Below are 27586 nucleotides of genomic sequence, written 5' to 3'. Positions count from 1 at the left end.
AGCGATAGCACAGCGGGTAGGGCGTTTGCCTTGCACGCGGCCGACCCAGGTTCGATCCCCGGCATCCAATATGGTCCCCCAAGCACCGCCAGGAGTAATTCCTGAGTGCAAAGCCAGGAGTAACCCCTGAGCATTGCTGGGTGTGACCCAAAAAGAAAAAAAAAAAAAAAAGGCCATTTCAGTCTATTATATTTGTCCCAGTTGGGTGATAAGCAACAAATAAACAAAATTAGGTACAATTATATAATAAACTATTATTCAGTTTTATCTTTCTTTTTTCTTTTTGGGTCCCATCCGGCAGTGCTCAGGGGTTACCTCTGGCTCATGCACTCAGGAATTACTCCTGGCAGTGCTTCGGGGGACCATATGGGATGCTGGGATCGAACCCTGGTCGGCTGCGTGCAAGGCAAATACCCTCCCCGCTGTGCTATCGCTCCAGCCCCCTATTATTCAGTTTTAAAAAGCAATGGAACATCACTGAATTTGAGATAGTATATGAAGTGAAATAAGCCTGACACAAAAAGACAAATATTCCAATTTATGAAACATGCAGGACAAATTCATAAACAGATGGGAAGGGGGGTGAGAGAGAGGCTGGGAGGGGAAGGTGGGATGTTTGGAACCATTTAATGAGTGCCAAGTCTGGGATGAAAGGAAAGTTCTAGAGATGCACGGTGCTGGTAACTGCATACCACAAATGTACTGACTGCCTCTGTGCCATGCACTGAAACACTGAAAATGGGGCCGAAGAGAGGGCACCAAGCAAAGCACTTGTCTTCCACACAGCCAACTCAGGTCTGATCTCTGCCATGGCACATGGTCCCCCCGGCCCCACCAGGAGTGATTCTTGAGCCCAGCTGGTTGTGACCCCCAAATAAGCTAATATTGAAAAGGGGGACCAGAGAACTGGCTTAGAGGTGTGATTTGCACACAAAGGGCCTGATCTGATCCCCGACCACCACACGGTCCCCCTGGACACAGGGCCAGGGGTGGCCCCAGAGCACCATGGGTATGGCCCCCCAAAACAATAAAATATAATATTGAAAAGGGCAGATTTTTTTTTCTTTTTGGGTCACACCTGGCAATGTACAGGAGTCATTCCTGGCTCATGCACTCAGGAATTATCCCTGGCGGTGCTCAAGGGACCATATGGGATGCTGGGATTCGAACCCAGGTTGGCCGCGTGCAAGGCAAACGCCCTACCCGCTGTGCTATCACTCCAGCCCCGAAAAGGGCAGATTTTATGTTCTGTGTGATTTATCTACCTGTAAAGCATAATTAAAAGTTTCTAAAAAGCAACTCCTCTATATACCCTATTAATAAGAGGTAAAATAACAGTCTGAATCGCAACGGAATATCCAGATCATTAATGAAGGCAATGTTTGGTTTAAGGCACGCCTGGCAGTGCTCAGGGGCTACTCCTGGCTCTGCACTCAGGTGCTCAAGGGACCATATGGGATGCTGGGGATCAAACCCGGGCCGGCCGTGTGCAAGGCCAATGCCCTCCCCACTGTCCTATCTCTCAGACGCCCTCTGACTCATTCCAAACATGTTCACAGCAGACACACTGACCTTCCACATGTAACGGGTAAGATGCACCCATGAAGTACCTATGCCAGCGGGCACCTGCGTGTGCAGGGAAACAGGATGCGTCTCCGTCACAGTGCCTCTACCTGGGGCCTGCAGTGGCTCTGCGCTGTGCCCAGACCAGGGCCCGGACAAAGGGAGCCATGCAGGGGTCCCAGCCCGCAACACGCCTTCTCTTTCCCCTAGGGAAACTGGGCAGTCACTGGGCAAATACAAGTGAGCCCATTAGTTCTCTTCCTTCCCTCTCAGCTTTTATTTATTGTTTGTTTTTTTGAAGGGGGAGGATCCCAACAGTGCTCAGGGATCACTCCTGGCGGTGCTCAGGAGACCATATGGGATACCCGAGATCAAACCCAGGTCGGCCTCGAGCAAGGCCAACGCCCGACCCGCTGTACTACGGCCCCTCCTCTCAGCTCTCAGCTCTCCGACTGTGCCATATCTGGGGAAAGCAGGAGAGACTCCAGCCCAGGGTGTGGCTGACCCCCTTCACGGCTCTGCCCTTCATCTCCGTGTCATTCCTCGGCTCGCTCCCTCCCTCCACCCAACGGCCAGGCTGCAGCGTGGAACCTGCCCAGAGCCCTGGCAAGTCCTGGAGCGAGCACACGCAGAATTCACACCCAGCTTCCATCTCCACGCAGCCGCCAAGGACTCTGCAAGCAGCACGTGCACACACGCGGGCTCTTCGCAGCTCCATGTGGCGGAAGTAAGGCGTGAACGTCTGTGAGATTAGGTTCTGCAGAGCCAGACCTGGCTACATTCTCTAGACACATTGTTGCTAATCTTTGGATCAAACTCTTTTCACAATGAGAAAGGGGGTGCGCTATCTTGAGTCTGCTCTTGCAAGCCACCTTACAAAGAGCAGATTTTAGCTTATCTGGGTAGCGGTGGGGTGTGGCTGGAGCATGGGGGCAGGTGGGGGGGGGGAAGAGTCTGAGCTTTTAGAATCTGACCTGGGGGAATGCGATCCCCAACTCTGCAGATACACACAAAGCATCTCTTGGGGCCAGAGTCGAGCCGGGAGGACGCTTGCCTTGCCTGCAGCTGACCCAGGTTTGATCCCCAGCACCCCATGTGGTCCCCTGAGCCCCACCAGGAGTGAGCCCTGAACACAGAGCCAGGAGTAAGTCCTGAGTACTGCCAGGGATGCCCCCACCCTGCCTTCTCTGCCCTCCAAAAAAAGGGCATCTCTCTGTACGTGGGCAAAAAAAAAAAAAAAAAAAACTTCTGGGGCAGGAGCAATAGCACAGCGGGTAGGACGTTTGCCTTGCATACGGCCGACCCGGGTTCGATTCCCAGCATCCCATATGGTCCCCTGAGTACTGCCAGGGGTGATTCCTGAGGGCAGAGCCAGGAGTAACCCCTGTGCATCCCCAGATGTGACCCAAAAAGAAAAAAAAGAAAATTAAAAAAAAAAAACAACAACACAACTTCTTGGGCCTGACAGACAGCACAGAGACAAGGTGCTTGCCTGGCTGACGGCTGGTCCTGGTCCAACCCTCAGCACCCCAGATGGTCCCTGAGGGCAGAGTCAGCCCAGGCACCCCTCGCGCCTCCCCTCACCCACACGGCAACTTCTCTTTCGTCAGGCGGCCCCCAAGCAGTGCGGAGGCTGCGTGGGCCTGAAGGTTGAGGGGTTCTGGCACAGAGTCTACTTGGGCTGATGGCGCTGGCACCCCCAGGGAGACACCCCGTGATGCGGGTGGGGTAGGGCGGGCCCCAGGGAGTGAACGTGGGGCCTGCAGCCTTCGGAGCTCTCCGCCCAGCCCCAGCTTTATTCTCTGAACCCTAAGGCCCTTCACTCCTTCCCATCTTCTGCTGCACCAGCTGAAACCATGACGCCCGCCAGGAAAACGCAGGCTGGAAATCAGTCTGAAAATGAGATGTGTGTTCAGCACATTAGAATGATTTCAAATGCTGTTATTGGGCTGGTCATGGGACTCAAGCGGTAGAACACGTCCCGCCTCGCACACGTGGGGGCTGGAGTTCGATCCCCAGCAGCACACGGGCCAAACCCCAGCACTGGCCCCACAGCTACAATTAACAAACATGTCTTGATGCTATTCTTCTTGGGCGTCACTTGTAGCACTGTCTACTCCATGGGTTATCTGAGCAACAACAAAACGGGGTGTGAGGAGGGCTGGCCTGCGGGGGGGGGGGGTGGTCTGCAGCGGGCAGGTATGCGCCGAGACCCCTAAGCACCGCATCACTGCTGCGACCTGACTGCAGAGCGAGCGCGCCGGGCAGGCAGGGGCCAGTTAGAAGCTGGGAGTGGGGGCCGAGGGGCCAGAGGTGCCCACAGCCAGGCACCAAGCAGCCAGGGGCCGGGCTGGGTGGAGGCAGAACAACACCAGGAAACAGAGGGGGTGGCATGGGGCAGGACACCCGTGACAGCAGAGTGCCCCTTTGCGGACAGCCCCGGACGGGAGAGCCTCTCTGGCCTTCCCCCAGGGCACGGGACTGCACCGCGTCTCCGTCCCCGGCTGACGCCACCTGCATCCCTGACTTAGCTTCTGCAGCACGCGCCCGGACTCTGCGGCTGGCTTGTAACCCTTCCCGGGTACCTCGAACAGGCCCACACACGCCTCTCTGACCACGTGAGTGGCACACGGATCACGTGCCAGCGTGGCTGTGGCGTCTCTGGGGCCTGAGCTTCCAGCGACCCCAGGGGTGGGCGGGCTTCTCCCGCCAAGGGCTGCAGGGCGAGTGCTCGCCGCTCTGCGGGCCCCTAGGTCTCTGCGTCCTCCCGGCCACCGCCACGGGGTGCGCAGGGGTGGGGGGGCGCGCGCCGAGTCACAGCACCGCAGGCGAGAGGCGAGACAGAGTGGCACCTCCTGGGACAGGCACGAGCCTGGTGCACCGTCGGCTCCACCAGGACGCTGAACCGGGAAATCTATACCCGAATCACTCGTTCATCTGTTTGTCTGCTCAGGGCTTACTCCTGGCCCTGCGCCAGGAGAATCACCCACTGGGGCTCGGGGGACCCCACGGGGTGTGTCGGAGCTCGCACTCTGCATGGGGGGACCCCACAGTGTGCCCCAGCACTCGGGGCAGGAGTGACTCTAGGCCGTACAAGTGGTGCCCCCTCCACCACCGAAAACCTTATAAGGAAGAAAGACTTGCTGGGACCCTCCCACGCTGCCACCCCCACAGCCCCCTCTGGGCGGCCTCGGACATGCAGGGGGGCGGCCACTTACCAAACACTTGGCAAACTCCTTGTTTTCCGAAAGAAACCCGTAGCCCGGATGGACCTGAAAAGAAGACAGAGAGCACGTTCCGTTTCCCGTCCCCGAGCGTCGTGCCTACTGTCCCAGGGCCCTGGGGGAAGGGACTCGCTCTTCTGGGGCACCAGTGAATCTCAAGTTCTAGAAACTTCTGGCAGATGTCCTGTGTCCCCACTGGGGTCGGGCCAACGACACACATGGGTTCTGCCCTGCACGTTTGTCCTCTGCGTATTTCAGGATACAACTCAAATTGTCCCTCTTCTTTTTCCTTTTCTTTTTCTTTTATTCTTTTCTGTTTTGGGGGCACACCGGGGGATGCTCAGGGCTTACTCCCGGCTCTGCACTCAAGAATCTCTCCCGGCAGTGCTCAGGGGGCCCTATTAGATGCCAGGGATTGAACCCGGGTCAGCTGTCTGCAAAGCAAACGCTCTCCCCGGGGTACTATCGCTCTAGTCCCCTCTTCCGATTCTGAGGCTGACTCTGGACCAGAGTTTGGGAACAGCTGGCAGGGCACACAGTGATTTAGGGGGCCCAGGAACAGGACCCCCTGGGTACAAAGACTGGCACTACTTGAGCACTGCTGGGATCAAGACCCACTAATGGATGGGAGTGACTCCTGAGCACTTTTGATGGATATAGACCCTGGGCGGGAGTGACTCCTGAGCACTGCCAGGTGTGCCCCCCTACTCCCAACCCCCAAGAAAAACAAAGATGTTCATGGAAACCCTTTGCACAACCAATTTTAAAAAACTACATTTCCCTTCAAAGCCCAAGAGTGGCTGCTTTCTGAATTTAGCAAATTTACCTAATTCTTTTTTTTTTTTTTTTTGCTTTTTGGGTCACGCCTGGCGATGCACAGGGGTTACTCCTGGCTCTGCACTCAGGAATTACCCCTGGCCGTGCTCAGGGGACCATACGGGACGCTGGGATTTGAACCTGGGTCGGCCGCGTGCAAGGCAAACGCCCTACCCGCTGTGCTATCTCTCCAGCCCCAAATTTACCTAATTCTTAACAACCTTAATAAACTCTGCCGCCACCGAACCCGAGCGAAAGCCGGGCTGTGCCCTCTCCTGGTAGCCGTTCCTCTTTCCCGCCTCACCCCAAGCTTCGCCACGACCAGCCGAGCCGAGGGGCTACTCAGGGCTCTGGGGGCAGGGCTCACTCTCCGGGGCTGGGGGCCACCAGGCGGTGCCGGGACTGAGCCCGGGTCTCCTGCCCGCAAAGCACGTGCTCAGCCCACTGAGCGACTGAGCGCTCTCTCTAGTCCTTCTCCCCGCCATTTTCGTCTTGTTCTGGGGCCACACCCGGAGGTGCTCAGGGCTCACTCCTGCCCTCAGGGATGACTCCCGGCAGAGCACAGGTCACTGTATGAGGTGCCAAGGAGTAAACCCAGTTGGCTGCGTGCAAGGCAAGCGCCCTACCCACCGTCCTATTGTTCCGGTACCCTCACCCCCAATTTTTAATCTCTCCCAAGTACCTAGCAACGCAGGATGATTCCTCCCTCCTGTTTAAATGGAGTACTCTGGGCTCACACACTGGCCCAACAAAACCTACTCATTGCATTTCTGCAGTGTGGGATATACTTCTAATTAAAAAAAAAAAAATGAAAATCCTTCTATATGAAAAGAGAAGCTTCAGAAAGCATCAATATCAGGGGATGGAGCAATAGCACAGCGGGTAGGGCGTTTGCCTTGCACTCGGCTGACCCGGGTTCGAATCCCAGCATCCCATATGGTCCCCTGAGCACCGCCAGGGTAATTCCTGAGTGCAGAGCCAGGTTTAACCCCTGTGCATTGCCAGGTGTGATCCAAAAAGCAAAAAAAAAAAAAAAAAAGCAAGCATCAATATCAGAGTCCAGAAGTCACTATACATCTGAGACTTTAAAATGCTGAATGGTAGGCTGGAGAAATAGCACAGCGGGTAGGGTGTTTGCCTTGCATGCGGTTGATCCGGGTTTGATTCCCAGCATCCCATAGGGTCCTCTGAGCACCAGGAGTGATTCCCGAGTGCAGAGCCAGGAGTAACCCCTGAGCATTGCCAGGTGTGACCCAAAAGCAAAAAAAAATTTTAAATAAATAAATAAAATAAGATGCTGAATGGAGCTTTGATTAGCATGCTACAGACTTTAACCTGCAGCAGAGGGAAAGAGTTTCATTCCAATAATTTCATGTCACTAATATTCCACAAAAGATTATATCCTGATAAGCTAATTAAGAAGCTAAGAGCTTCGGGACGGGAGCAGTAGTACACATGGTTCCCAGAGCCCCTCCAGAGGTGGTCCCGAGTGCAGAGGCAGAAGTAAGCCCTGAGCACACTGCAGGGTGTGCCCAAAAACAAAACAAAAAAGCTAAGAGTTTTACTTCCATTAACTCTGCTAATAAACTGTAAACACCTATAACTCGAGTTCACAAATTCAGTTTTTCAGTTAAACATGCATCTTACTAAAGCATTTTTTTCAAGAAATAAATGTGGACACCAATGGAAGCTAATTGTTGGCTGTATCCATCCAATCTGAGAGAAAATTCTGCAAAATTTTAACATTATTTGTAATTAGTTGATTTTTTTTTCAAATCATGAGTCCTGATCACCAGTGTTTTTCCTTGGAGTCCACTCTGTTCAAACCAGACTGGGCCGGGGGTCCTGACATCTCATGGCACTTACATGCAACTCTATTGCTGACGTCACACTAAATTAAGCACCAATTTTTATTTCTGATGCTCTCAGTAAGCACAACAAATTTTTTTAAATGATCCAACCAAAATTTAAGCCAGGGCCTTCAGATCCTGAGGCTATTACAGAATTTTTTAATACGTGTATTATTCTGAAAGGGTTAATGCTCAAAAACTAATTGGGATCTCTCTCTCTCTCTCATACACACACTCTCTCTCTCACACACACACACACTCTCACACACACACACTCTCTCTCTCTCTCTCTCTCTCTCTCTCTCTCTCTCTCTCTCACACACACACACACACACACACACACACACAGTCTCTCTCTCAGTCTCTCTCTCTCTCTCTCTATTTTTTTCCCTTGCAAATTTGGAAATGAACTGCAACTGCTCCCGGCGTGCAGCCCGTCCAGTGGGCACCTGCGGGGTCAGTGCCCACACTGCCAGATGCTCCAGAGCCTTTAATTTCCAGGAGCGAATCCGGCCGCCGTGAGCCCCTGCGACATGCCTGACCCCAACTGCGTTCTCAATCCTCCTTTCTTCTTTTTTTTTTTAAAACAAAAACCACAGACCCTGGCACTCTGCACCGCACACGCGAAGCAGCTGCCCGGAGAGCGGCCCTTAGACTTACAGCTTGGGCGCCCGTTTTCCTGACGGCCTCCAGGATTGCGCCCATGTTGAGGTAGCTCTGACCGGTGGGTGCGGGGCCCACGCACACGGCCTCATCCGCCATCTTCACGTGCACCTGGGGAGACAGAACTGCATCAACAGAGGCTGCGGGCACACGCGGGCACCCACAGACACGCCGCTGCAAATCGGGGAGCCCCACGGAGCGCTGGGATATGGAGAGCGGAGAGCAGGGGACACTCGCTTAAATAACAATGTCAACGATGAAGCACAGACCCGCAGCAATGACCCGCTGTCTCGTTTCTCACAGACGAGTCTCACGGTCTAACCCACCCAGTGCCGGGAGTATTCCCGGCCGGCCCCATTGAGTATTAATCTCAGCGAACTGCTCTTTGGCTCCCTGGTCTGCAAAGATGCTGGTTTCTAGACTTTTCCTGCTGGCAGAGTCACCCCATATTCCCGCACGGGCAGTCACCCCATATTCTAGCAGCAGTGCCGGGCAGCAGGACTGAACAAAGGGTTCCAGAGCACCCCACACGGAGCCCCGTCAGACCCTCCTCCTCGCGTCCCCTTTGTTTCACAGGAACCCACACATGGGGCCGTGACGTCCTGAACCTCCCCGGGCACCTATCTTGAGGCAAGGCGACACTGAGCTCTCCTCTTTCACTGAGAACGTAGGCATTCTTAGCCTCAAAAATAATATGCTGGTGCTAAAAAAATTTTTTTTTAAATAAAAGAGATCTGCATAAGAATGATAACATATTCACTAAAGATTTCACATGTTTGGGGCTGGAGCAATAGCACAGCGGGTAGAGTGTTTGCCTTGCATACGGCCGACCCGGGTTCGATTCCCAGCATCCCATATGGTCCCCTGAGCACCGCCACAGGTAATTCCTGAGTGCAGAGCCAGGAGTAACCCCTGTGTATCGCCGGGTGTGACCCAAAAAGAAAAATAATTTTTTTCACATGTTTTTGAAATGTTTGCAGTTTAAGGAACAGCCAGTCCTTCCATTTACCTTCCAGGGCCAACATACATACCCGAGCACTGAGCCCTGAGCATTTTAGAGCCCTTCACGCACCCCTACCCATGCCCCACGCAAAAGGCCCTCTGTGGCAAAGACGTTGGAGTGTTACCAATATTCCAATTTAAACACTTTTTTTAACAATGTCTACAAAAATTAAGTAGACTTTTTAGATTTCTAAAATTATAATTTATCAATATTACATATTTTCCAAAATACAAATGTTTTACATAAGAAAGCTTTATTTTGTTTATTGAGAGATAAAAGATATCTACACTATTGATCTGTAAATCACTTAACATAAAATACTCAAGAGCCCCACCCTCCACCAAACCCCAAAAATGCTTGCGCCCAAGGGCCAGAGTTTGGATAGGATGCTTGCATGCGGCCAAATGGGGTTCCACCCCAGGTGCCCAATATCCCGGCCAGGCGTGATCCCTGAGCACTGAGTCAGGAGTAAGGCCTGAGACCACCAGATATGGCCCTCAAACAAGACAAAAAGCATGCACCAGGGATGGGGGAGGGCGTTCGCTTTGCAGGCTGCCAACCTGGGTTCGATTCCCAGCATCCCATATGGTCCCCCAAGCACCACCAGGAGTAATTCCTGAGTGTATGAACCAGAAGTAACCCCTGTGCATCGCCAGGTGTGACCCAAAAAGCAAAAAAGAAAAAAAAAAAAGTTAGGCTCTGATATGGGGGAAACTGTCTGCCATAGAGGCAGGGGAATACTGGTGGTCACTGGTGGAGGGGTGGGTGTCCGGTCATTGTATGACTCAAACTCAAACATGCAAGCTTTGTAACTGTATCTCATGGTGATTCAACTAAAAAACAAAAGGTCAGGCTCTGGGCTGGGGTGACAGTACAGAGGGGAGGGCGTTCCCCTTGCACGCGGCCGACCTGGGTTCTACCCTTAGTACCCGACATGTTCCCCCAGGAGCGATCCCCGAGTGCGGAGCCAGGAGTAAGCCCTGAGCATCGCCGGGTGTGACCCAGACAAGCCAAGTAAATCAGTAAAAGTTGGGCTCTGGCTCCGTGGGTGGTACTGCACCTGCCTCGCAGGCCCGAAGCCAGAGCGGCTGCGAGTCTGAACCCTGCCCTGCCGCACGAGGCCACGTGTGACGCATCACAGTACCGCACGGTCTCGGCATGGCCAGCGCCTGCGCTGAGCACGTGTTGGCTCTGGGCACCGGCACCTCCTCACTGCGAAGGATGACAGCAGAGCCTCGGACCCCCGGGCCCGACGGAACCAGGTCACCGCTCAGCACAGGCGGTTTCCAGACGGGAATCGAGCCATGTCGGGTTTCTTACGGCCTTTCAGGAAATTCTCCACATTGGTGGTGGAGAATGTGCACTGGTGGAGGGATGGGTGTTTGATCATTGTACGACTGAAACCCAAACATGAAAGCTTGTAACTGCATGTCTTTATTCTAAAAAATAAATTAAATAAAATAAAAAATAAAACATTCCATACGAAGGAAGGAAGGAAGGAAGGAAGGAAGGAAGGAAGGAAGGAAGGAAGGAAGGAAGGAAGGAAGGAAGGAAGGAAGGAAGGAGGGAGGGAGGAGGGGGGAGGGAGGGAGGGAGGGAAGCTGTGAAGTCTCCGTGAACCGAGGCAGCGGGATCATGCTGACTGCGCCAGCTGCCCACTGGCAGAGTCCCCAGGAGGGCACCCAGGTTCCGGGCACCCACCCCCAGCCTCCTCACATTACAATAAAATTAATACGATGAGAGTTCAAACTTGTTTTCCAGGCTGCCGTGAAAAACATCGATGAATCGCTATTGCCAACTGCGCCTGCTGTAACTACGGGAGACACGTGACAGGCGGTTCCCCGGGACCCGACTCCCTCATGCATCCAGACGGGCCACCGTCTCTGACCCCGCTTCCCACCCAGCAAGGCACTCCTCTGGTACGTTTGGTTTGGGGGCCACCCCCGGCGGTGCTCAGGGCTCAGTCTCGGAGGGCTCAGGGGAGCCAGCAGGCCCACTGCGGACAAGGCCAGCACCGGTCCACGGCGCCAGCACTCTGGCCCAATCGCTGCTTCATTAGCGACTTTCTGACCTCGGATTTCACTCCCCAAATATTTAATTTCTGGAAGCCAAATATTCAGGTTTTCAAAACCCCTAAAGCTCCCTGGTTTACAGAGTCCGAGACGGATGGCTGACCTCACAGCACGCCAGAGGGACGGGCACCATAGGAACACGGGGAGCAGTCAAACCAACCACCCAGACCCTCTCTCCTAAGACCCCCAAGACCACTCCAGATACTCCCCTTCCCCCATTCGACCCTCACAGGAAGCAGCCAGAGGGTTCCAGAAGCTTCTGGCCACATTCTCCCCAAGCAGGACACCATCAAGAACATCTGGGAAATGTTTTCATTCTCTCTCTGAAAAATAAATATTCTCGCTTCTCATCCTCCCCCAGGAGGGGAAACCAGGGTTTCTGGACCAGAGGATGGGTTTCCTTCCCACCCCAGCGTGGGCGGTTCCCAATCCTGAGCCTAAGGACTCTGCTAGAGCGGGCGTCCCCCCGGCCCACTCGTTCTGGGGGAACTTCATCCACGGACCCCACGCACAGAGCCAGGGCCCTGGGGAGCAGACCAAGGGGGTTCTCCCCTACCGTGGCAGCCCCACGTAGGGCAGACGAGACGTCTTAAGAGCAGGAAAACCCACGGGGCAGAAGGGCGGCTGTCCGAGGCCCAGGCCACGGGGAGACAACACGTGAGCCCAGGTTCTAGAAAGGCAGGCTGAGTCGCCAAGGAGCCGCAAGCTACTTGCTCCATCGTCGAAAATCCAAAGCTTCACTCAGGGCTGGGGCGACAGCACAGCGGGTAGACGTTTGCCTGGCATGCAGCAGACCCGGGTGCAGTTCTATCCGCAGCACCCCAGAGGGTTGCTGCACCCACTGAGAGTGACCCCTGAGCACAGAGCCAAGAGTACTCCCTGAGCAGGCCCCGCCCCCCCCAACATTTCTGCAAACCCCAGGACACAGTTTCGCCTGCATCAAAGGGCAAGTAGGTGCCCGCAGTCCCCCCCTTCACAGAGGGCAGCTGCTCGCCCGGGAAAGCACGAAAGGAAGGAGATGCCCGCTGGGGTGAAGCTGCAAGGCGGGACAGACCCTGTGTCAGGGGTCTGAGTGTCTCTCGCCAGGCCCAAGGCGCCTGAAACACATTTCCTCCAAAAACACAGGTTCCGGCCCGCACCAAGTCCCAGGGTGTCAATCTGCCCCATGGCGCCTGGCTTGTTCCCACCCGCATCCCGCCCGCCCACGTGGGGGAATCCAGCGGGGAGACCCACATGGGCACCCGGGGAAGCCCTCCGGGACCCCCAGGTTGGGCAGCCAGGGCCGGCTCGACTGACCACGGGGGAGAAAAAAGGTTTCCCAGAAAACTCGGTTACTGAAATGTCGCGCTGGATGCCTCGCAAGCAGGAAGGGCGAGAGGAGGCGGTGACTTCCCGAGAGAAGGCGCTCGCCCGTGGCCAGGAAGCCCCGCCCGGTCACCTGAGAGCCACTCACGGCCCGGAAACGCCCCCATCACCTCCAGGGAGGTGAGGAAAGGGGCTGAGGGAGAGTGGTGGGGAATCGGCTGGGCGGAATGCCACACACTGGCTGTGTGCACTGCACTGTACGCCACAGCACAGAGAGACGCGGGCCTTGCGCGGGGCTGGCCTGGTGCCTGGTTCGAATCCTGGTCCTGCACATGGTCCCCTGAGCACCACCAGGCCCCCTGTGAGCACAGAAGCAGGATAACCCCTGAGCATCTCGGGATGTGGCCCAACCTCCCCCACCAAATAAATAAACAAACAAAGACGGTCCGGGCCTGAGCCAGTTGGCAGCTCCCACTGTCCCCCACAGAAGGAAAAGTTGCCAGCGAGGAACGGAAGGGGGTCTCCGGACCCACCTGCTGGCGGCTCTGGGGGCCAGTCCCAGCAGCTCTGGGTGAGCAGTGCTGCCCCCGGGCAAACCCCCTTCAGCACCTCTGACGGGGCAGCCCCGAGCCTGGGCTCTTTGTGCCAAACCCGCCAACACTCCCCACCCCAGCACTGCCCATCACACCCCACAGCCGTTCCTCAGTGACTCTGAGCAACGCCACTGGCCACTCCAGCCCCAGGACGGCGGCGTGGGCATCGCCACCCTGCCTGCCCACGGAGCAGAACCCGGCGAGGGGAGCGGGACCCACTACCCCGCTACCTGCAGACTCTGCGAGCTCCCTCGCCAATGAGGTCTCAGATGGCAGAAAACTAAGCCCCGCCCACTGAACATTGAGGGGCTCCTCAGTGCTTTAGACTTCTGGGGGGCGAGGGTGGGGAGGCGGGGGGCTGCCCGGGATCCGCCAAGGACTTCATCCAGGTCTCTGGTCTTTAGAAACTCCCCGACGGCGTTCTCTAGCAGCAGCAGCCGGGGTGAGAGAAGGCCTCAGAGGGAGGGTCCAGCCCACCGCTTCTGCGTCAGTGACAGGAAAAATACCAATTTGGTCTCTGCCCCGTTCCTCAAAGATGCCAGGAGCACCTTTGTTGGAATATTTGGCTTCTGACCCCAGGTGCTGACACAAAACTTGCCAAGCCCCTTGGAATGTGTGGAGCCATAAGGAAGCCTTTGTGTATGCTAATGAGGCAGCTTGAGCAGGGGGATCCCAGCTTCAGGAGGGGGTCTCCAGAAAGGCCTCAGAAAAGCCTATGAGGGGCTGGAGCGATAGCATGGAGGGGAGGGCGTTTGCCTTGCAAGCTGCAGACCCAGGTTTGATCTCTGGCATCCCACACCGTCAGGAGTAGTTCCTGAATGCAGAGCCCTGAGCATAACCGGGTGTGACCCCCCCACCAAAAAAAAAAAGTGTTAAGTGGAGTTAAATGTTTGGCTCATGCGCCTTCCTCTCTGTCCATATGTACCCATGGATGTGTGTGTGGGGGGGGGAGGGAGGTCCATGCTCGCAAGCACAGTACAGAGGGGAGGGTGCTCACCTTGTACGCAGCTGCCGGGTTCAATCCCCAGCATCCCTATGGTTCCCCGAGCTACCCGGAGTGACCCCTGAGCACAGAGCTGGGGGTGGCCATGAAATAGACACGACTCAATATCAAAACACAATAATTTTTTTTTTAAGTCAAAACTTGGGCTTCAGAGATAGCACAGTGGGGAGGGTATTTGCCTTGCACACGGCCAACCCAGTTCGATTCCCAGCATCCCATAGGGTCCCCCGAGCACTGCCAGGAGTAATTCCTGAGTGCAGAGCTGGGAGTAACCTCTGTGCATTGCCAGGTGTGACCAAAATAAATAAATAAATAAATAAATAAATAAATAAATAAATAAATAAAGCAAAACAAATAAATAAATAAAAGTCAAAACTATGGTACTGACACATGACAAATACATTACTGGAACAGAATGGCTGGCCCAGATATAAACTCTGGTAAATAAAGTTAACAAGGCAATACCAGAATAAAGGCAACACAATGGAACAAAGAGCCTTTTCAATAAGTGTTGCTGGGACATATGCCCCAGAAGTCAACCTAGGTACAGTCCTCATAGACTCAAAACTTAGCTCAAATGGATCAGAGACCTACACTCAAACACACGTCAAAAACCTTCAGGAGACCAGGTGACCACGCCAGGAATGGGGATGACTTCTCACATCCTGCCCCAAGGGCTCTGGGTAGATGGGACTTCATCCCAGTCAGAAGCTTCTGGGCTGGGGAAATAGCTCAAGGGGTGGGAGCGCACGAGGGAGGCCTGGGTCCGAACCCTGGAACCACAGAACACCGTGAGCACCACCAGCAGCGACCGCACAGAGCAGCCCCTGAGCACGGCTGGGTGTATCCCAAAAGCCATGAACACAACTGATTCCATTTAAAACTTGTGTCCTCTGTAATACAATGTCAAAAGAATCAAGAGAGGGCCAGAACGATAGCACTGCGGGGAGGGCGTTTGCCTTCACGTGTCAGACCCAGGTTCGATCCCCGTCATCCCATATGGTCCCCCGAGCACCGCCAGGAGTAACTTTTGAGTGCAGAGCCAGGAGTAAACCCTGAGCATCGCTGGGTATGACCCAAAAATAAAAAGAAAAAGAAAAAAGAAAAGAATCAAAAGATACAGGGGGGGGCCGGAGCGATAGCACAGTGGGTAGGGTGTTTGCCTTGCACGCGGCCGACCCGGGTTCAATCCCCGGCATCCCATATGGTCCCCCAAGCACTGCCAGGAGTAATTCCTGAGTGCAGAGCCAGGAGTAACCCCTGAGCATCAAAAGATACAGCACAGACTAGAGGAAAAACAAATGAAAATCAGCTAAAAAATAAACTATTACCCAAAACGAACAGTTTATTGTTGGACAGGGAGCGGGGCAGGAGCGACTCCATCAGGCCTGGTTCTTGCTTCAAGTTTTGTTTTACTTAAAACCCCGCTCCCACCGCCCCCCACCCGGCCATCTGCGAGGGAAGGACAACTGGGCTGCAAACTCAGCCTTGGCAAATAGTTTCATCACCGCTATTCACTGCCTGTAGAAGCCTCCCAGACACAAGCAGCGTGGGGAGCTGCCAGAATGTTCTGAAAACATGTCCAGATCACCTATCGGTAACTGCTTGTTTGTACTATTCGAAAGTATGCTTTCTTCTGAATTAAGAAACTTGCACTTTCACTTGTGTTTTTGTTACAATTCGTAAGTGCAGGCTATGACATAAGCACTGACTGAAATTTGCGGCTTTTCCCTTGTTCGGGGTCTTGCTTGGGCCTGCGTGTCTATTGTGTGCTACATTACTGGCTGAACTCTTTGTGCGGGTTCGGAGAGGGGGAAATGATGGACACCAGACCCTAACACTACTGACTCACCCACGGGAAAGCAGCTGGCTGTAAGAAGGGGCACGAGAGAACACAGACCCAGAGCAGCGAGGAAACACGGCTGGCGAACAGGCAGATGGGAAGCAGCGCCGTGAGTCAGTCACCAGGGAAGGGCTTAAATAACACCCGGCCAGGAAGGAGTGATAGTAAGCGGCCGACCCAGGTTCGATCCTGGTGTCCCATATGGTTTTCTGAGCAGTGCCAGGAGTGATTCCTGAGCACAGAGCCAGGAGACAGCCCAAGCGTTGTTGGGAGTGGCCCAACCATCAGTCAATACATGAGACACAGCCCTGGAAACACTCAGAAGTGGCAACAGCAGCTGGCCAAAGGGGCAAAGCTTGTGCCCTTCAGTGGCAGGTCTCGGCAGAGCAGGACCAGGCGTGGGCAGGAAGGAGCGAGCCCACCCACTGTGGGAACCGCCCACCTTGCAGCCAGATGCCAGGTGAGTTACACACAGTGATGTGAAAACTGAGGACGTCGGGACTCTGCCCGTGACCTGGAGTTTTTCTCCAGTCTTTATAGACTCCAGTCAACCAAGCACAACTGAAAGGTGACAGTGACTCTAACCTTACGACTGCACTGTGGGCTTCGAGCGTCCAGCACTGCCAGTGGCATTCAGGAAATAAGATCAAGAAGACAGGTGATCAATGGTGAGTGGGGATCAATGGTGAGCATTCTGCAAACGCGGAGCAAGAGTGGTGAACAGCGCTAGTGACCAGGCTTGCAGGAACCTGGTCCAACGACAGAGATGGGGAAGGCGAAAGTCACTTCATCACGAATGTTCTGCTGGGGCTGCAGCGATAACACAGCGGGTAGGGCATTTGCCTTGCACGCGACTGACCCGGGTTCAATTCCCAGTATCCCATATGGTCCCCTGAGCACCGCCAGAGGTGATTCCTGAGTGCAGAGCCAGGAGTAACCCCTGTGCATCGCTGGGTGGGGCCCCCTCCAAAAAAAAAGAATGTTCTGAGTTGGGGGGGGGGGTGGCGGAGAGACAGCACAGTGGGCAGGGGGCTGCCTTCCGCACAGCTGACCCGGGTCTGGTCCCCAGCACCTCAGATGGCCCCCAAGTCCATCGGGAGTGATCCCTGCGGGCAGTCAGGAGTAGGCAATGAGCACGGCTGAGTGTGGCCCCAAAACCACAGAACTACAGGGAAGATATCTCAGCTATAGCAAAGCACTTAATACAATTTTTGCAATCTTTTTTATGGAGTAAAACTCGTTGAAAATCTTTATCAGACTACCCCGTCACATTATGGGATCCAGTTTCCTCGGGAGCAATTTACCCAGAGCTTCTGAGTCACTGAGTTCTTGCAACTTATTATTATTTTTCAGTGCACTGTAGAATTCTTGAGCCGTGGGTGATTGAGCGAAGGTTAAGCTTTTTCTCTCCGCTCGCCCTTTATCTCCACGGCCCTTTCCTGTCCTTGACATCCCCTGGCTGCTCATCAATCAGTGCCCACTCCACCTATCCCCTAAGCTCCCCCCCCCCTCCGCAATAGCTTGGTAGCTGCATCCACCAGGACCCCTGACCTGGGCTTTATGAGGCTGCTTTAGACACGTGACACGGCTGGGCACGGGGCTGGTCCAGCGAGGGCCTGTAGCGCTTTCCTGCGCCCTTCCTACTGCACTGCTGACGGACCCCAAGGGGCGTCCTTCTCACGCCCTAATCCAGTGGACACACGGGCAGCTTTCCTGGGACGGAGCCAGCTCTAAGTTGGCTTCTACCCCCCTGACAAACCCCCTCCTCACACTGGGTGGTTTGAAACAATGCACACTTGCTTCAGACAATGCAAACTCCTTATCTGAGGCTCTGAGGGGCGGGAATCAGAGTTTTACAGGAGGTAAAATCAAGGGGTCAGCAGGGCCGGTCTGTCCTCACCGGCCCCAGCTGCCCAGACCTGCAGCCTCTAGCTTAGGAGTCTGCCCACCTCTGGCTCATCTTTTTTATCTTCAGCCACACGTAGAACTCCTCCCCCTCCTCCCCCTCCTCCCCCTCCCCCTCCTCTCCCTCCTCCTTCTCCTCTCCCTCCTCCTTCTCCTCTCCTCCTCCCACCCCCTCCTCTCTTCCTCCCCCTCCTCCCCCTCCCCCTCCTTCCTCTCCTCCCCCTCCTCCTCCTCTTCACCCCCTCCTCCCTCTCCTACTCCCTCCCCCTCCCCCTCTTCTGATTGCAAGAGCCCTTGTGATGTCTCAGGCTCACCAGATAGGCTGGATAAGCTCCAAGTCAAGAGCCCCAGCGTGAGGGCAGCTGGCTGCAGGGCTCTTAGGCTAAGAAGCGGTAAGGTAATGACCACAGCTTCAGCAGATTAGGGGCTGGAGGACCTTCAGGAAGCCGCTGGGAGCCACCACACCTTCTCTCCCGAGATAAGTCCCCTGCTAGGCTCAATAAAGCTTCACTCAATTAAGAGTCCTTAACGGTCTCGGGGAGGAAGGAAGATCTGGGTGAAGGGATGTGCCCGGATCCCGAAAATGTCCAGACAAAGAAGGGGATTCGCTCCACGGCTCACGGGGGTGACGGAGTGGCAGTGTGTACGCTGTTGCAGGCGCGAGGCCCAAGACTCGAGCCCCAACACCCCCCGAAACGAGAGCGCGAAGGAGAAGGGAGGAGAGGAGTGATGAAGAGACATCCTGGCTCTGTTCTGTTGTCGGGGGAGGTTCTGTTTCTTTGACTGCTTCCGGAGCAAACTACCACGAGTGGAAAGAAGGGGCCGGAGCGACAGCACAGCGGGGAGGGCGTGTGCCTGCACAGGGCCCACGCACGTCCAATCCCCGGCACCCCATACTGTGCCCCACACACTGCCAGGAGTGAGCCCCGAGCTCAGGGCCCGGAGTAAGCCCTGAGCAGCACCAGCTGTGGCCCCAAAATTAAAAAAAAATCCAAACACCAAAGAAGGAACGGCGAGGAGGGCCCACAGTTCAGATGGGCCATGACGAGCTCCTCGCGGTGACGGGGCACTGTGGTGTGTCTGGCCCCCTGGCGGCTTCCTGAACAGTGCTCGCTTCACGTTCCACTGTGAGGGACGGGGCCGAAACTAAAGGGTCATATGAAATGTTGGCGACAGTCACTCTTTCCTGCTGCTACAGTCTGACCAGCCGGTGTGAGCCACCGGTGGGACACGCCAGTGCCGACATGTTCCCATCAATGCCCGCGCTAGACTTGGGTTCAGGAGTGTCCTGCAGGTGCGAGGAAGAGGACACGCTCTCCACGGCAGGAAATGGAGGACTCGTGAGCAGGAAACGGACAGGGGCCACGGATGCGGCAGGAAGACAAAGATGCCGAAACGGCCAGAAGGCAGGGTCGGAGTGTTTCGGAGGTTTGGGGTCTGGGCAGCGCGGCAGTGAAGCCCACCAGGACTGCCCAGAGACGGGGGGCGGCCGTGAGAGGCTCGGGTGACCTCGGGAGGAGGCCGCGGAGAGAGCGGCTCGTACTAGCGCCCCGCCGCCTCTCAGAGGTGACCGACCTGAACAACCCCTAGGCTCAGAGGCCGTTCCCAGCCATGCCCAGAGGACCAGGCGGGGCAGGGGACTGAACCCAGGCCTCCTCGTGCTCCCTGCTCAGTGCTCTGTGCCATCTCTCCACTGCCCCAAGTGACCACTCGGGAAAGGACTTCCCCTTATTCTCCCGGAGACAGTGTCTGGTGGTCCTTAAACTGCTGCCACGAATTACCAGCATTTTAATATTATGAGTATTTGGGGTTTTAGGCCACATTGGGTAATGCTTAGGGCTTACTCCTTGCTCAGTGCTCAGGGACCCCTGCGGTGATACTTGGGGGACAGCATAGGGTGCTTCTTGCTTAGGGCTTACTCCTTGCTCAGTGCTCAGGGACCCCTGCTGGTGATGCTCGGGAGACAACATAGGACGCTGGGGATCACAGCACTCCCTGCGGTGCGACCAGTATACCCTGCACACGCCAAGGTCGTATCCAGGGCCTCTGGCCTCTGCTGTTCCACGGGCTCTCGGGCCTTGAGGCCCAGAACCAGGGTACAACCAGCCTCCCCGGGAGTGCTCTTCACCTGTTCTGGGCAAGCAAGGGAGCTGTGGGAGACTCACCCGAGCCCAGCTCCCAGGGATGGGATCTCGGCTCTGGGTCTGCTGAGCTTGGAAGTCCTGGAAGACTGAGGGTCCCAGGCTATGAAGGCGAAGCTTCCCTCCCTCCCGCGGCCACGCCCTTCCTCTGCTGGCCTGTCCACACACGGAGAATTAAAACTACTGCTGACCCTCTCCCCACCCTGACAAGGCCCCCAGTTGCCGCCCACGAACGGCTCCTGGCCATGCTCCCAGAGGCACACAAACCAATCTCGGAACCCAGCGGCTTTCGGCAGAAATGCATCTGGACTGAGCATTAAACTACAGCACCGTGCCACCCCGGGTGGGGAAAGGTGTTTGTCCCTTCCGCCTTCCCCTCCCCCCCGCAGCGGTATGGTGGCCCCCGTCTTACAGAGCCTACTGGAGAGCCAGGTATGAGATTGCAGTGACGAAACACGAGAGGCCTCCTGGGGCGCGGTAGCGGCCGCGTGACATCACATGCTCTTCATAATCAGAAACAGCAAGCTTGTATCACTTGTATCACTTGTCATCCCGTTGATCTTCGATTTGCTCGAGTGGGAGCCAGTAACGTCTCCATTTGTCCCTGTCGCATGCTAGTGCAAGCCCAATGATATCTGCTCGCTCCAGGAACAGGAAGAGCCTCACATCGTTCACTCAGGGATTTGACGAAGAAATCTGACCATCTCGTTGGTGGGCAGCCACTCGGTCTTTTGACGTCCTGTGGAATCCAGTCGGTAACAGCTCTAGTCCAGTGGTCATCTCTGTGGTTTTGTGGGGTTTTTTGGTTTTTTTTTTTTTGGCTTTTTGAGTCACACCTGGCGATGCTCAGGGGACCATATGGGATGCTGGGAATCAAACCCGGGTCAGCCGCATGCAAGGCAAACGCCCTACCCGCTGTACTATTGCTCCAGCCCCCCCAGTGGTCATCTCTGAATCGCATTACGTGTCCGGCCTATCTGATTTTTGATGCCTTGACTAACGAGACAGCGTCCATGATTCTTGACTGTCGACCGAGGTCAGAACTCACTTGAGAGAAATGTGATATTCCAAGCATAGCTCTTTCGATTCCTCTTTAGGATACCCCAATAGCATTTTCATACTGTTTTCGTAGTGCCCAGGTCTCTGAGGCATATGTTAGTGCAGGAAGAATGGTGGAGTCGAAAAGATGTGCCCAGAGCCGGAGGTTCTTCGTCCTCTTAACCACTTCTTCGATGCTCTTGAAGGTGTTCCATGCTGCTCTCTTCCTCCTGCGCAGCTCTGGTGCCAAGTCGTTCCTCATGTTGAGTTCTCGACCCAGGTACACATAGCTGATGCATTTGGAGATGTTCGTTCCATTGAGAGCAAACGGAATGTCAGGGACTAGTTCATTTTTCATGAACATCATTTTGCTGAGATTCAGCTGCAGTCTGACCTTTCCACACTTGAGGTCGAAGTCAGCCAGCATTTGTGCCGCTTGGCTAATGTTTGGTGTTATGAGAACGATGTCATCAGCAAAGGGTACAGCAGGGAGGGTGTTTGCCCAAGCTCAATCCCTAGTATCCCTTATCATCCCCCGAGCAACATCAGGAGTAATTCCTGAGTGCAGAGCCAGGAGTAACCCCTGAGCATCGTCGAGTGTGACCCCAAAACAACACAAAAAAACTACTGCTGAAAGTGAGTCTACCCTTTCCCTCAACTTTAAGTAATTTTTTTGTTGGTGGGAGTTTTTTTTTTGGGGGGGGGGGTTTCTTTTTGTATCACACCTGGTGATGTTCAGGGTTTACTCCTGGCTCTGCTCACAGGACCATATAGGATGCTGGGGATGGAACCCACATTGGCTGCATGCAAAGCAAATGCCCTCCCTGCCTAACTTTCACTCTGGCCCCCTCGACTTTCAGTCTTAAATGAAGCTCTAACAATTAGGAGTTACACTGCACTGGATTAACACTGCAATATCAAAAAATGATATTGAGATAAACCAGTTTTTTTTTAATTTCATGAAAATCTAATTTTCAGTAAGACGTGAGAATTTCCAAACCTTCTTAAACAGATGCTTCAAGGAAAAGATCCTGATTATATCCCTTGTCAAATTGTGAGATACCAATTACATTGACAAGCACAATCAATAGCCCCCTTCAAACTATGTTTACATTCACGAACAAAAACAACCTTGTTTTAGCTGACAAGAACAAAAGACATATACTCTTAATATTTTACTGCATTCTGTTCTTAAAATTTCAGTGGTAGAAGAGAATGGAGATGGTCTAAGGTATCCTTCCCGTTGCAGCAGGGAAATTTTTCACTAGTTCCTTTCCGTAGGTTAAAAGCAGTTGAAATGTTGGAGTCAAAGTTGTGCTGCAAGATGCATGAGCCCGGCTCTGAATCAAGTTCGCCCAGGAAGATGCTGATAACAATCTCTTTTCCTGCCCAGATGTCATTTTTGCTTTGCTGCTAATAAAGTCCCAGCCCGTCCTAGCTTGCTGGCCTGATTGGTTTACCTTGAACTCCAGGGGGCTTAAACTCTCAGTCTTTTAAGACGCTTTGACGGGTTCTGACAATTTAACCTGCTGCGTTCAGAGCACCCAAGGGAGACTGTTGCTTGCAAGTTTTAGTTCTGATGCAGCTGACCACTAACACTGACTCCGTGGCTAATGGATTTCAATAACCACCACCCACGAGTTAACACTTTGAGTCGTACCCATAATATTGCTTTAATTAAGTTAATACGTAAAGGTCACGGTTTGGTAGAATTATTTTTTTTATTAAATTTGGCAGTGCTTACAATAATAATGAGAAAAAAGAAAGCCTTCCCCTGCACAGAAACTCGATGAATTTGTCAGCAGATACAATACTGGCTGCTCCTGGATTTATGCTGCATTTCAATTTATTTTTCTAAAAGGAATTCAATTTATGGGTTCCATTTCCCCAAAATATGTACATTTCCAGCGCTTCTAACTGGTAGTTTCATGACAGATGGCTCCGGGCATGCTGGGCACAGAATGGATCTACGTGGCACAAAGGACCACCCACCCGAGCAGAGCCCCCCCACGGCCACCCCCCGATTTTGGAGCATTTTGATGGTGGGAGAGATTAATGCTTTGATTTGTCTCTGGCTTCACGTGTTAAATATTAATGTCTTTCTGAAATGTTGGAGTTCCTTTTTTGCCTCTTGGTAAATAAGAAACATAAATTCTGTTTTCTGGAGCCAACCCCTTTATTTATGCAATGGAACTGAGCCAATGAGTGTTTACAATAAATACGCGGAAGAAAAAAAAATCTGTAAATGAATCTGAAATAAAAGGTTCACTCTATAGTGCTAAAAAGCATGAGCTACCCGGCTTTAACACACACATCACACAGTCGGCAGGCTGACCCATTTTTCTGAGAGTTTTTATACGTGTGTGTGTGTGTCTGTGTTAGGTAATTTGAGGTTATTTTGTTGAAAAGCAAAGAATAGTGGCTGAATTTATACATATTGAATCCAGCAATAATTATATTTTTTAAATACACAACCTGACAGGCACTCTGGTAGATAATAAGGAATCAGCATGGGAGCCATTTAATATACTTCTTGATTAACTCATTGCCTGTCCAGTTCGAACACAGACATGCTCACATGTCATAATCGTCATAATTCCCATCATCCCCACTGCTAACACTCAAGCTCCTTGATTAGCGCGCAGGTCCCAGACGAGCCATTGCTAATGCGGAGTAATTCTCTCCGCCTCCTGCTACTGTTCTGCAGGATCTCCAATTAAATATAATGTCCCTGATGAGCCGTATTAATGGAACAAATTCCTACCAGGAATCCTATCCTACTCCATTTTACCTAAAAACGTGGAGGAAGCAATTTAGCCATGCCAGAGATAATCAAGACATTCTATACTAATAAAGTATGATGTCTCTGCAAAATATGTTTCTCCAAAGACAATAAGGGAGGGGGGAAAGAAAAGAAATGTCAATCTTAAACGCTTTCTTCCCCCGTTTTTAGTAAAAACCTGCATAAAAACCATAGTGTTTTGAATTTGCCTGGGTAGATATGTTAGAGTCTTAATCCCGAATGGCTGTTGAAAGCTAAGTTTTATGAGAAAAGTAAGCAAGTGTTTAAGCAAGTACGCCATTTCAAAAACCTCTAATTACCTAATTTCCACAACTCCAAGGTCCAAAATCACATTAATGAAACCAATTCCTTCCCAGCCACTAACCACAAATGAAACCTAATAGTACAGTCCCTATCTGAGACTTCACCACGACCTTTACATTGCTGATAAGGAAACTTGGTATCGAATAATGACAACTAAGAGTATTTTTGCAAGAACAAATTAATGAATCCTATAGAATTTCCTTCCGACTCCAAAGGAATGGAAATGTTTCTGACCTAATTAAGAGCAACTGGGAAATCGGGATCCCCATGGTGACCATCATCTTAAAACAGTCTATACTAACAATACGGGCAATTTCAGGGGGAAAAAAGTTATTTAAATATACGATTCCAACTACACAAAAATATACAATAAGAATCAGCAATGCTTCCGCAATTACCTCCCCAAAACAAGCTTTTACCACCCTGACCCAAGTCAAATCAGTGGCTCTGCAATAAGTGTGAACTGGATACATTTATTAACAGATTTCATAAAAGAATTTTAATTATGATCTTTCTCTCCTTTCCAAAAAGATTGAAGGATATCTTTGAAAAGCCATCACATAAATGAGGAAAGGGAAATGCGTGACTTTTTAAAATTCTATAAATTACTTTAATCTCCATGTACATCTGGGATAAAGTTGAAGACGGTCCAAGAAACATAAGCATACATGAACAGAGGGGAAAAAAAAAAAAGGATATTGGAACAACCCCATTAACATTCGTATAAGTTTTTCCCAACGGTCTTTTATACCTTTAGTGTGCATTAATGTATTCCATCTCCATTTACCTGATCATTACCCTCCGGTTCGTTCAGCTGGAACCAACGTACACTAATTACACAGACATCGCCAAGGCCCCTTTGTCCCCGGCAGCCCCCCCTCCCCCGACAGCAGGGCCATATTATCAGGGGAGGCGGGCTAAGGGACAATTCCCTCGACTCACTGCCGATCGTCCCAGGGCACACCCAGGAAACCCCACTCCATCTCACTCCGGACCCCGAAGGCCAAGGCCACGCGACCCACCCGGCTCCAGGCCCGAGGCCGAGTGGCAGCGGCTGCTTCCCTGATGCCAGGGCTGGGATCCAACGGGGCAAGTATCAGGGGTCTCTCGCTCAGCGTTCCCGACACAGGTGGAGCCAGAGAGTGTGGCTGAGCTGAGGCAAGAGCCAACAGCCGGAAGGCAGCACAGTCAGAGAGCACAGATCACGGAGCCCCCGAAAACGCAGCAGCAGCATTTCGCTCTGACCGTGACCAGCCTTTCACGGGAGAAGGCCGTCATGAAACAAGGCGCCCTGGGTGCACGGTGAGAGCGCCGCGGGGTCCAGACTGTCAGCGTCTTTCCTCCTGCGACCCGCAAACTACGCAGGCAGGAGCCCCCTCCCATTTGGGGAGTCCGAGCCAACCCCAGCATCGGACATTTCCCCTTCCCAGCAAACCCTGCCTGGGGCTGACTCTCCCCCAGCTCCCGGTCAGCAGGAAGCATCCGCCCTGCGGCCACCTCCCTGCCTCCCGCAGCAGCAAACCCGGAGACACCTCCCCACACCCTCCGCACGGCCTCTATGAAGACAGTCCAAACAGGGCATTGTTTGGCTTTCTGTTTGTCTTCCTGGTTCCAGGCCATACTTGGCGATGCTCAGGAAACACTCTGGGCAGTGCCCAGGGGACCCAGGTCCAGGCAGTGGTCAGGGGGATCAAACTGGCAAAGTGCAAGACAAGCGTACTCTCGGTAGCTTGCAGGGCTCCCCAGGAGGGATGGAGGCTTCCAATCTTCCTGTTCCTGGAGCGAGCAGATATCACTGGGCTACACTAGCACGAGACAGGGACGAATGGAGACGTTACTGGCGCCTGCTCAAGCAAATCGAAGATCAACGGGATGACAAGTGATACAAGTAATACATAAGTCAAAATCATATAGTAGTCACTAATCGGCTCTTATTATTTTCCGATCCTTCTATTTGCATTTCTTGAAATTTTGTTGGAATAAGCAATATAAAGTGAATTTGTTCCGTGCCTAAAGGGGCAGGCGGGGGCTGAGGGGGAACTGGGGACTCTGGTGGAGAGCAGGTGACACTGGTGCCGTAGGACACTAATATCAGAAATAACTGTACAATGAACTACTTTGTAAATCACAGTGTTAATCAAGATTAATTTTTTAAAAAATAAAAATTTACTTTTCTGATTTTTATACAATTATTCCCTGCATATCCCCTGCTTCCAACTTCCACAATTATATTATGCTGATTACAGCTTACAAAAAATATAAATTTAGGAGTAACTAGCATTTACAGTATGTTTCCCTTACAAAAACAAAAAATTCTTAGATAAATGTTACTAATTATTTAAAATTATTTAAATCCTCATATGAAATGTTATAATTTATTTATTAAAAATTGAAAATATGGGGCTGGAGTGATAGCACAGCAAGTAGGGCGTTTGTCCTGCACGCGTCTGACCCGGGTTCGAGTCCCAGCCCCTCATATGGTCCCCTGAGCACTACCAGGAGTAATTCATGAGTGCAAAGCCAGGAGTAACCCCTGTGCATTGCCGGGTGTAACTCAAAATGCCAAAAAAAAAAACATTTAAATATGCTGACGTCTGGGAGCTAGTACAGCGGGTAGGGCATTTGCCTTGCACAAAGCTGACTCAGGTTCACTATCTGGCATCTCATATGGTCCCTGAGCACTGTGAGGAGTAAACTGTGAGCATCGATAGGTGTGGCCAAAAAAAGAGAAAAAAGAAACCCAAAACACTGAAAATAGTTCTATTTTTAATTCAGATCACCAGGTATTTTATCTTCTATATTGCTTATATGTTGTTCTAATTTGTTGAAATGCACATAGAAAAACCAAATTTTTTAATAATTATTTAACCAACTACCACAGAGATTTTTCTTAGGATTTCTAAAAAATTGCTCCATTGACTGTGTTATTCAAAACTCAATATAATCTTCTTACTTCTGGCTTTGCTAATTTACTTTGCTCTACTTCTGGCCTAACTGCATTGCCTTCTCCTTCTGAGTCTGTTAAATAACAAGAATGAGAGCAAAGGAATCCATCTTCGTCCTGACTTTCACGAGAATAATTCCTGCCAGGCACATGACCTTTGATGAGGGACAGCAGGATTCATCCAATCCTGTCTTAGGGATTTTACAAGAGGACTGAATGTCCTTTAAATGAAGCTCAGATTCCATCAAGATATAGCTTTCCTTCACAACCCTACTAGCAAATTCAATTAAGTATTAATACTAATATTAAACCATACCGAGGGGCCAGAGCTATAGTACAGCAGGGAGGGCGTTTGCCTTGCACATGGCGACCCAGGTTCAATCCCTGGCATCCCATATGGTCCCCCAAGCACTGCCAGGAGTAATGCTGAGCATCGCTGGGTGTGACCCAAAAAGGAAAAAAATAAGATAAAATAAACCATACTGAAATATCACATATAGCCTACATGGCTGCAGCA

General features: G+C 52.4%; 1 protein-coding gene across 1 annotated transcript in view; it reads right to left on the bottom strand.

The window, feature by feature from the left end:
- PCCA (propionyl-CoA carboxylase subunit alpha) overlaps nucleotides 1-27586 on the bottom strand; it is a 275284-nt gene that overhangs the window by 223414 nt on the left and 24284 nt on the right. Inside the window, exons 5-6 of the mRNA XM_055119924.1 lie at nucleotides 8114-8227; nucleotides 4782-4835 (exon numbers count right to left, since the gene is read on the bottom strand). Coding sequence (XP_054975899.1) covers nucleotides 4782-4835; nucleotides 8114-8227 — 168 coding nt within the window. The remainder of the gene's footprint in view (nucleotides 1-4781; nucleotides 4836-8113; nucleotides 8228-27586) is intronic.

This window comes from Sorex araneus, chromosome 1 (genome assembly GCF_027595985.1).
Source record: "Sorex araneus isolate mSorAra2 chromosome 1, mSorAra2.pri, whole genome shotgun sequence".
NCBI lineage: Eukaryota > Metazoa > Chordata > Mammalia > Eulipotyphla > Soricidae > Sorex > Sorex araneus.
The sequence above is the reverse complement of the archived record's forward strand: the minus strand, read 5'-3'. Positions and strand labels throughout refer to the sequence as shown.